Source organism: Carex rostrata, chromosome 6 (genome assembly GCF_964058835.1).
Source record: "Carex rostrata chromosome 6, lpCarRost1.2, whole genome shotgun sequence".
Lineage (NCBI taxonomy): Eukaryota > Viridiplantae > Streptophyta > Magnoliopsida > Poales > Cyperaceae > Carex > Carex rostrata.
In genome coordinates, this window is record NC_135923.1 from 585,484 (window position 1) to 596,098 (window position 10,615).

A 10,615-nucleotide genomic window follows, 5' to 3' on the forward strand; every position below is an offset into this window, starting at 1 on the left:
TTACAAGATGTGACTTAAACAAGCTTCTAAATAGCGTTTATAGCGGTGTAGCGGGGAGACAAAAAAAAAAAGCTTTAGCGAATAGCGGAGCTATAGCGAAAGCTATTATAAATAGCGTTTTTTTATTTCAAAAATTATATTTTATATTTCTACTAATAGTAAAAAGAGTGATGCTTCTATGGACATAAGGGCCTATTTGTAAAATGAATATATTTTTATTTTCAAAGTTCAAACAGCCGATCCGAACCGTTCATCTTGTTCTCCATATTAATATATCTTTGGAGACCAAATTTTACATTTTTCTGAATTTATTTACTATTTATTAAGATGGGTATAAAAAATATCAAATTCAGACCATTGAATTTTGTACCCATCTTAATAAATAGTAAAAAAAATCAGAAAAATGTAAAATTTGGTCTCCAAGCACATATTAATATGGAGAACAAGATGAATGGTTCGGATCGACTGTTTGAACTTTAAAAATAAAAATATGTTCATTTTACAAATAGGTCCTTATGTCCATAGAAGGCTTTGCCTAGTAAAAATGTCTCATCAAGAAAAAAAATATCAAATTAATTAAGAAGTTCTAATATTATTCATATTAAACCAATACAAAGTTCAAATTGTCATTCAAAATATCCCTAATTAAAAAACTATCGATATATTTTATATTCAAAATATACCACTACCATATATTAATGCACGATACAAAATTTAATTGATATAGTGGTATAGCCCGCACATGTTCCATTGTATTGATATAGCTTAATAAAGTAAAAAAAAAAAAACAATCTAGATATTAAGGCCCATTAAAATTGCAAAATCATGTTTTCAGAAAAAAAAAAATTGCAAAATCATAACCCATGTAGCATAGCGGACCGCTATTACCGCTATAGCGGTCGTAGCTTGATTAGCGCAGTTTTAGTCCGTAGCTTAGCTTTCTGGATCCAAAACCGCTATAGCTAGCTATTTAGAAGCTTGGACTTAAATAACAACGTGACTGACAACAGCAGAATAAGTTTATTAATATATCCCATCTGCAAACAAGGACTGAACTGAAGAAATGTCCGCTTAAAATTTAAGGGGGGATATTACATATTAGGTAATAAAAAAGGATTCGATCGGACGGGTTGAATCGAAATGCTTCGTACAATAATCCAATTAATCAGACGACTGAAATTAAAGGACCAGTGTGTGTGTGTGTGTGTTCGACATCTTCACATGGGTTGTTTGCGACTTTTGCACTTTTTTCTAATTCTCTGGTCGTTTCTGACACCAATTAATCTCCGTATATCACTTCTCTTTTAACCCTTTCCAGGCGTTTTCTTTCACTCGTTGCAAGTAAGGCTCAGGCTGTGATTCACAGGCTATATATATATTATATATCTTACAATTTTTCTCACTCCATTTCTTGTGTTAATTATATATCTAATCACACTAGTTTGGTTTCAATTTCATACATCATACTGATCATACATGCATGTTAATATTATACATTTCCATAAATTCAATGAGCTAGCCTAGCCTATCCTAGCCCAATAAAATTATTTATCATCAACTGGAGGTCAACACAAGGATCGAATTGTTTTTTCTTTCCAGTTTCCAATGACAAGCTATATATATATCTTGTAGACAGTCGATCGTAAGGTAGCATCGGTCAACTCAAATTGAAAATTGTGCTCTTGCATTAGCCATGCAATATTCTTCATTTGAGGTTGATAATTCGAGCAAGCTCAAAATTCTCTATTTTAGAAAGTCAAACTCAAACCTCTATATATGTCTATGTCAAATCCTACCTAAGCACCCTCAATTTTCGCAACCCAACTAATCTTAATCGCAATTCAACCAGCCATTAATTGTACCTAATTTTGTGCCAAATATATATAGCCTAAAAAATAGAGAAAAGGTTTTTGTCCACAGCCTTCTGTCCACCATTTGTCCACAGCGCTATCCACCCCGTGTTTAACTAATTTTAACGGACACCGGTCCCCACTTCTAACCCCTTACTCCGCCTATTTAACCTTCCTTCCGTGCCTCTATTCCCTTTTGTGAATCTCATTTTCAAAATATTTCTTCTCCGATCAACTTGTTTCTTTCTGAGGCGATTTCTTTCCGATATTACTTTTTTGCTTTACGGAGATAAAAATTTCTGAATCTAAAAATCGATCGATATCTGAAAAAGGATTTCTTCTCCGATATCTTAAATTTCTGAGGCGATTTCTTCTCCGTAAGGCGCCCCCATGATTTGGTGCCACTCGTCCTTAGCAGCCTCGATCTCAATAGATTTGGCCTCAGGCTTCTTTACCTCCTTCTTTGGCACAGTAACTACATGTCAGCACGCCGCTCTCCATGGCAGAGCCTAATTGATCTCCATCCATCTTCGCATTCTTTGGCAACCTCAACCTCCTCATGAACTTCCCGCTCCACTTTCTTCAATTTGTAACTTTTTTCTTTTTCCTATAATAATCTGTAACTTTTTTATTTTTATTTTCTTATATAATCTGCTTATGACATTTTTCATCTTTGATCGGATCGGATCGGAAAAATAATCTGGATCGGCCGCGACGGCAACGAAATCGTAATTGTTGTTTTTTTGTATTTACCTTCTCTGATTCATTTTTCTTTTGCAATGTCGATTTTAATTGAGATTACTGACTCGATCTCGTTTTTTATACATGATCGCAATGGAACATTCAATCGTGGAGCGCAATCGAATAGAAGTTATTTTTGTTGAAGAGCACGGCAAAATTCAAATCTAATAAGTTATTTATGTTGAATTTGTTGTTTTCGTTGTATGTAGTAACAGATCTAGCATTTCAAATGAAATATGGAGGAAAGAGATGATAGAGATGAGATATGGAGTATTGATCTGTTAATTTTACTGTATTGCCCCGTTAATTTTACAGTATTCATCTTGTCATTTTACAGTATTCACCTTGTGAAAATCTGGAGGAAATAGATGATATAGAGGTGATATGGAGTATTAATCTGTTAATTTTACAGTATTGCCTTGTTAATTTTACAGTATTCATCTTGTCATTTTACAGTATTCATCTTGTGCAAATCTGGAAGAAAGAGATGATTTGTTAATTTTACATTATTTATCTTGTAATTTTACAGTATTCATTTTGTAATTTTACAGTATTCATTTTGTAATTTTACAGTATTCATCTTGTGAAAATCTGGAGGAAAGAGATGATGGAGAGGCTTCTTACTCATCTGAACAATGAACATAGGAGGTTTTTAATGTAAAAGTTATTTGTCCATAGTTTTTTTGTTGCTGTTATGCTATTCTGAATGTTGCAGTGAATATTTTTATCTTGTGTTGAACATATGTTGTTTGTGGTGAACAGATGTTATTTTGTGGTGAATAGATTTTGTGTGTGATGATGGATGTATGTATAGAATTAGCAATTTTATAGTATACATGGTATTATTTTATGGTTTATATTTTGCAATTTTACAGTATACATGATTGTTTGCAGATTGTAATTTAAACTGAAATGTAGCATTTTTTACATTTTATCTTACAGTATAGATGGTAATATTTTATGGTTTAGTTTTAGAAATTTTACAATATACAAGATTCAATTGAAAATTTACAGTATTATGTGAAAATTTTACAGTATAGACGATTCAATTGTACATTTACAATATACAAGATTCAATTGTAAATTTTATTATGTAGAAGATTCAATTTTACAGTATACAAGATTAAATTGAAAATTTTACTGTATACAAGATTCAATTTTACAGTATACAAGATTAAATTGAAAATTTTACTGTATACAAGATTCAATTTTACAGTATACAAGATTCAACTCAGTGCCAATAACCGCTAATAACTAACTCTAACTGCCAATAACTTTCTATAACTGCAATTTCCGAAAGTACAGTTTGAAAGTACATTTATTTTGTCATGTTGTGCAAGTTGCAATCTTTTTCTAACTATTATGTGACCCCTTCAAATAGTTGCTGGATGTTTTGTAGTTAACTGATATTTTTTATGTGATATATTGTATAATTATACAGCATGTAGAAGTAATTTTACAGTATTCGCGCAAGTCAAAGCTGTGGACAAATGGTGGACAAAAGACTGTGGACAATTAGACGCTTTCTTTTTAAAGCTGAAAGCTCAAACTATGCTCCCCTCCCTCATCCCCTCATCCCCTCATCCCCTGTTTCTCATAAAGTGTAAATAGAAGCCTTTTTGTTGGAGTTGAACTTGAACCAGTGACTAGTGAGTGGTGCAAAACAAAGTAATTAGAATCTGGTGCTTATCTTCATGCTTTCCACTTTTAAAGCAACTGCCAACTTTCATTTTTTGGAGGATGTTGATGCAAAATATCTTTTCTGTTGAATTCCCGTTTATTTATCTTTTAGTTGGTACTGTAAAGACTAAAGACAAAATTCTCATTCCATTTCTCCATTTTTAGAACCCAAGTCAAATTTACGTGAGATATTATATTCAATGAACTATTAAAGAAGTGCCTCGAATAGTGGCAATAGAAATTTGACGGTGCACATTTTTTCTTCTTGTATGCTATAAATGCATTTGTACTGTAGAACAATAAATCCAGCTTATTAAATTAAGATATCTTTTTGCTTGCTAGTTGCTTCGGTGCCTTGGTCGTTACACCTACAACAAACAGCTCATGCCTTATTCACCTTTTTTTCCGGGAAGACATGGCAAGAAATTAATTGGGATAGATTTGCTGTAGATGGAAAACAAATCTTATTTGGCAAAATGTAGGTCATCATTCCTGCTTGGTAACTGAGAAAAATGATAAGTATCTCCGCTTTCAATATATAATACAACTACATACAGGCTTGTAAAATCAATTAACAATCACTTGGGTATTTAATATATAATTAAAAGGAAAACGGTAAAATTCTGTTCTAGTAAACTTAAAAAATTTGAGAACTGGTGGCAAATTTTGAGCATTAGTTGTTGTTTTCAGATCTAGAGTTGCCTCTGGCCTCTGTATTCCTTTTGTCTTGTGACTTTGAACAATTAATCGTTGATGGAGGTGGTGTTAATTAACTTGATAAAAGCTAACTTCATGAGGTGTGAAAATGAAGGATAGTAGCAGCTCCAAGTTGCAAGTGAAAATGTGAGAAACAATAAGAAAAAGGTTTCAGGGGGGAATATGTACAGTACAGTTATCAAAGCAACAATGCACAATTGCACAATTGCACATGCACCGCACTACACCTGCCTTGTTCAACCTTTCATGTATGTTCATATTACCTACCTTCCCATTGACTAAATGCACAAAAAGAAAGAAAGTTGTATGATATCTCAACACTAGCTAGACCTAGGATATATATTCTAAACCAATCATATCATATCTCACACGTATAAAACAAAAGACAAATTAATTAATTAAGAAATTTACAATCATTCATTTTTGCCAAGATATTAGATATGGAAGGAAGATTCATATATTGTTCACGTGCAACCGCGTCCCAAGTAAGTTTTGGCCATTTCTACACTAATTAGTAATTACTAGGATTAATTACACTTAAATTTTACAGCATCAAAAAGGTACAGACTACAGAGCTAGCTAGGTCCCATCTTAATTTCTTCTAAGAAAGTAGAAAGAGAAGCAAATTAAAATAGTGCGCTAGATCCTTGTGGGCACAGAGCCACAGAGCAAATGGCAACTTGAAAAGAAGACGCATGCATGTGCTCTCTTTGTATCTTTGCCCAAGTTTACGCAAATTTGCCCCCACAATACAGTCTACTTATTTGTTTTCTTTTCTGGTACCACACCACACGCTTTCATCAAAATGACATCATTATTCATTTATTAAGTGCTCTTCTTAATTAATTGTTGCTTCAACATCTCTCCTCTCATTTTCTACAATTAGTCACTCGATCGTGTCTTCCTACACTCAGTAAATCCCTTTGTTGTTCTTGTTCTGAGAGTGTCAACTGTCAAAGAATTTTGTCAAATTGCAAAAAAAACCCTGCATTAACTTCAATTTAAAGAACTTTACCCTTGCTATTCAATTACAAACTTTGCTTTTTTTTGTAAAATTTTAATGTTTTGGAAAAACTTTTGAAGGAGTGTAAAGTATTATCATATTTATATAGGGGTGTATTAGCAAAATAAAATCCTCCCTCAATCCTCTATATATATACCTGAAAGATCTCTCTCTGCCCTCAACGCTAGGATTTATACCCAACACTTCCCCCTCCTCCTCTCTCTCTCTCCAATTCAAGTAAGGTGCATTTTTTTTCTTTTATGGTCTCATCTATGGTTTATTTATGTTGTACTTGTTCAAGGAGAGTTGTATATATGAAACTTATAAATTTGCTCTAAACTCTGTTTTGACATATATAGAGATGAAGAAAGAGGTGGCAATTGGTGGCTTTCTCTTTGCTTGGGCACTGTCATTCTTCTCTCCTGTGCAATGCTATGGAAGAGGAGGTGCTGGATGGTCAAATGCACATGCTACATTTTATGGTGGCAGTGATGCTTCCGGCACTATGGGTATATATATATATATGATTTGCATAGTTAATTATATATATGTGAAACCAAGATTTCATGTGCAGTTAATTGTTATCAACTTTGATTTCAAGTTCTTTAATTGATATATACCTATATATGGAGCAATGCATTCATCATTCATTAGACTATAAGAATTGGAGCTCCAATAAATATATATATATATATATATGAGGAGGGTTCAAATGCCTTCATTTTTTATGCCTCCATCATGCCTCCATTTTTAAAAACTTTAATAACTTAAAATTTAAATCTTAAAATTCAAAATAAAACCGTTGGATACGAACTATATCATTTTATCTATGCACATGTAAAAAATTATGGCATTTCAACTTTGTTTTGATTGTCATCTTGAGCTTGTAAAAATGTATACAAATATGGATAATTTCTAGACGTTGATTTTTCAACTTATTGATTCATATAAAAACAAAATCAAAATATGATAATTTTTTATGGGCACATAGAGAAAATAACATAGATCATATCTAACGGTTTTATTTTGACGTTTAAGTTTTAAATTTTGAGTTATTTAAATTTTTAAAAATAAAAACATAATGGAGACACAAAAAATAGAGACATTTGAACCCTCCTCTTTGTATATATATTTGCCTTTTTGGTACAATTATGCATTTTGAACACAAAATAAAATGGCCCAGGCCCATTTGTAAGAAAAAGTAAAATGAAAATAAAAAGAGAAACATAACGGTCCTACAAGAGACCTAGAAGCATGTTCACACTATTGACGACCTTTTTGTTTTGCTGTTAGGTGGAGCATGTGGCTATGGCAACCTATACAGTCAGGGTTATGGTACCAACACAGCTGCATTGAGCACTGCACTTTTCAACAATGGGCTCAGTTGTGGGGCCTGCTATCAGATAAAGTGCGTCAATGACGGACGGTGGTGCTTGCCAGGCGCGATTGTGGTCACCGCCACTAACTACTGCCCACCAAACTATGCATTGCCGAATAACAATGGGGGTTGGTGTAACCCGCCACTTCAGCATTTCGACTTGTCTGAGCCTGTGTTTTTGCGTATTGCTCAGTACCGCGCCGGTATTGTCCCTGTTGCATACAGAAGGTCTGTGGTTGATTCTTTTGTTAGTGATTACATCCATAACAGACAGGTTAAATTTACATCTAGACCACCTTGTCCATATATGTCTGGTTATATATGTTACTACTGTTTTAAATTTTGTGAAAATGTGAAATGCTCTGCCTTTTTTGGGCCCAATTATCTTGGCCCAGCCCACTTCACCCCTTCAGAGAAGTTATTATATTTAGTTAGGAATTTTCAGAAGCAATCTCCTGATTGTCAATAAAATTGTAAAATGTCAGATGCTTTGAACAGAGCATAAATATTCATTTAATGAATGATTATTTTCCTTGTTGTCAGGGTGCCATGTAGGAGGCGAGGCGGCATTAGGTTCACCGTAAATGGACACTCGTACTTCAACCTAGTGCTGATAACCAATGTAGGGGGTGCCGGTGACATTCACTCTGTGTATATCAAAGGATCGAGGGTTAATTGGCAAGCTATGTCGCGCAATTGGGGCCAGAATTGGCAAAGCAACAGCTACCTCAATGGGCAAGGTCTCTCATTCAAGGTCACCACAAGTGACGGTCACGCTGTCGTCTCTTATAATGTCGCCCCTGCTAGTTGGTCATTCGGTCAGACCTTCACCGGTGGCCAGTTTCGCTAGATCAACAGCATATAAGGAATTGCATTGCTATATATATATATATATATATATTCCACTTCCACATATATTTAGGTAAGTAGTGTGATAGCTAGTTAGGGGCACAACACAAGAAGGGGCTGATTTTGTGTGGCTCTTTCATCCTCCCTCTAGTACTTAAGTACTTAATTAATTAATTAGTGGTTTTAATTAGCTGCTTGAGAGAAGATGAGACCTTTCTTTCTGTGGCACTCATTGGATGTGGTCGGTTTGTGGACCCGCCAATCAGTAATTTTTTTTGTCTTTCCAAGGAAATGCCTCAAAGGGGCTTTCTTTTTCATTGTATTGAGCAGAATAAAAGAGTGTGTGAAACCTTGTCTTAGGTTATAATTGTATTAAATAAATTTGATCATTAGGTGATAATTTTGTAGATCATTAGGGGCTTTTCCAGTTTCAATTCCTGAATCAAATTCTCTGAATGGAATTGTGGTCATTTCCACATGAATTGCAGACCCTCCAGGATTTGCGCAAAATAAATAGCTAACAAACTCCACCACGTGGAATTCTTAAATGAAAATTCAACCTTTACCAACATTTTTTTGGACATAGCTCAACTGCTCAATTATTATATATTGAGTTCTGTTATATATATATATATTTTTTTTTTCTGAACATATGCTTTCAGATTAAAATGTGAACCCATGCTGCCTGAATATTCATTATGATTTGTAAAGACATGCGTTAAAAAAAAAGTATATTTTTTTCAAATATTTAATAATTAATAAAAATATATTGATACCAATTTGGAGTGTATCTACAATTCCACATGGAATTCGGATTCTCTTCATTAACTCAAAAAGGAATCTTTTGAGTTAATACATCTGGACCGTCCGATAAGTTTCAAGATTCGTGTGAATTAAATCCGCACTAATATTAAAGACACCTATGTTTTAGGTGGAGACCGAATGGACTCCGTTTACAATCAGACGGCCGATATCTATTAACTCAAAAGATGCTCTTTTGAGTTAATGCAGACGATGTGGACTCTTCGGCATGAGCCATGACTTAAGTTCTAAAACAGTCACAATTCGGTATTAGAACTGTCACATTCTCGTGCAGCACGTGTGGTAATAATGTCTCGTGTCATAGAAAATCCGAAAGGAAAGGTGAAAGTGAAATTAAAAACAACTGTCAATCACTAAGAAAAATTAAGTTAATTTTAATTTCTCAACCAGCATTTAACTCTACCCTTGTGCAATTAACTTTTAATTTATTTAGTAACTACGTCAGCATTTATTACTATAAAAAAAAAAAACAGAATAAGAGTCAATAGAAACAATTAGAAAATAGTTTCTTTAAAAGAAAACTTTTTAAATTAGAAATTATTTTCCATCTCAGAAATTAAATAAGAAATATCACGTGTGCTTTTTCAAATAAATATATTTTTTAATGCAGATGTTCTGAGACTGAGATGGCAAAAAAAAAAAAAAATTAAAAAAGAGATACTTTTCTGACTATGTAGTTTGAAGATTGTTGGGCCTTCTTAGGCCCAACAGGAATCTTTTCATAGTGGGCTTTATAGAATAATATTTCAAATACACAATACAAATAGATTAGCTAGAGCTCTACCCCAATAAATTTGCAGTACCATAAATATTAGCAAAACAAAAAATGGTGAAACTAATCTCCTTGTCATTGTTAATTTATATATCCATACACAAGCTACTAATGAACAACAAGTATGTTAAAATATTTCTAACAACAGCTAATCTGGCCTAGTAAAAGGAAAACCAGATGTGCTGATGATAGTAATCTTATGAAACAAATGAATAAATTTTCATAAAAGGCTAGTCTCTAAAAGTTTACAAAAATCAGTCGAATTAATCTTTCCCCCTCCGCCGCTGTCATATTGCTCAATCATATGCTGACATGTCTTCAAATTTGAATCTCCTTGCAATCCAAGCTTAATCAGTACTATTTGCAAATCTCTGGCATCAACGAAACCATCTCTATCTTGGTCAAAAATAGAGAAGGCCTCGCATACCTCATCTAAACTGGGTTCCGACTCCTCGAACAAGGCACATAACTCTTGACAGCCCATCATTTGTTCACCTATTTCCTCTATTTCTTCATTACTACTATATTCACATAATATCTGCATTACATATGTCACATCATCTATGGTTAGTTTCATGCCTTTTATGCCAATCTCATCTTCTTGTCTTAAGATACTATTTTCCAGGAGAGTTTCTACTGGGTACAAAGCGATGGTTGGATGAGGTACCAAGAAACGAAAGAAGGCTAGGTTCTTGAAATAATAGTAACGAACAGATGGTTCTAATAGGAAAGATACTGATATAACAAAACATGTTGATATACTGAAAAAAACCTTCCCTCGGTTTCTAGTGACCAGAGAGAAG

General features: G+C 33.6%; 1 protein-coding gene across 1 annotated transcript; it reads left to right on the plus strand.

The window, feature by feature from the left end:
* Positions 1 to 6,114: 6,114 nt before the first annotated feature.
* On the plus strand, positions 6,115 to 8,618 carry LOC144556055 (expansin-A10-like). The gene is made up of 4 exons (XM_078304539.1): positions 6,115 to 6,228; positions 6,351 to 6,500; positions 7,285 to 7,597; positions 7,913 to 8,618. Exons 2-4 carry the CDS (start codon positions 6,353 to 6,355, stop codon positions 8,217 to 8,219), a joined length of 768 nt encoding a protein of 255 aa, XP_078160665.1. The 5' UTR covers positions 6,115 to 6,228; positions 6,351 to 6,352; the 3' UTR covers positions 8,220 to 8,618.
* The last annotated feature ends 1,997 nt before the right edge of the window (positions 8,619 to 10,615 follow it).

Excerpts from the sequence above, each read along its gene's own strand:
- LOC144556055 (XM_078304539.1), top strand. The coding sequence starts at position 6,353 with ATGAAGAAAGAGGTGGCAATTGGTGGCTTTCTCTTTGCTTGGGCACTG. Across the intron at positions 6,501-7,284 it reads TGATGCTTCCGGCACTATGG|GTGGAGCATGTGGCTATGGC; the intron begins GTATATATATAT and ends TTTTGCTGTTAG. Across the intron at positions 7,598-7,912 it reads GTCCCTGTTGCATACAGAAG|GGTGCCATGTAGGAGGCGAG; the intron begins GTCTGTGGTTGA and ends CCTTGTTGTCAG.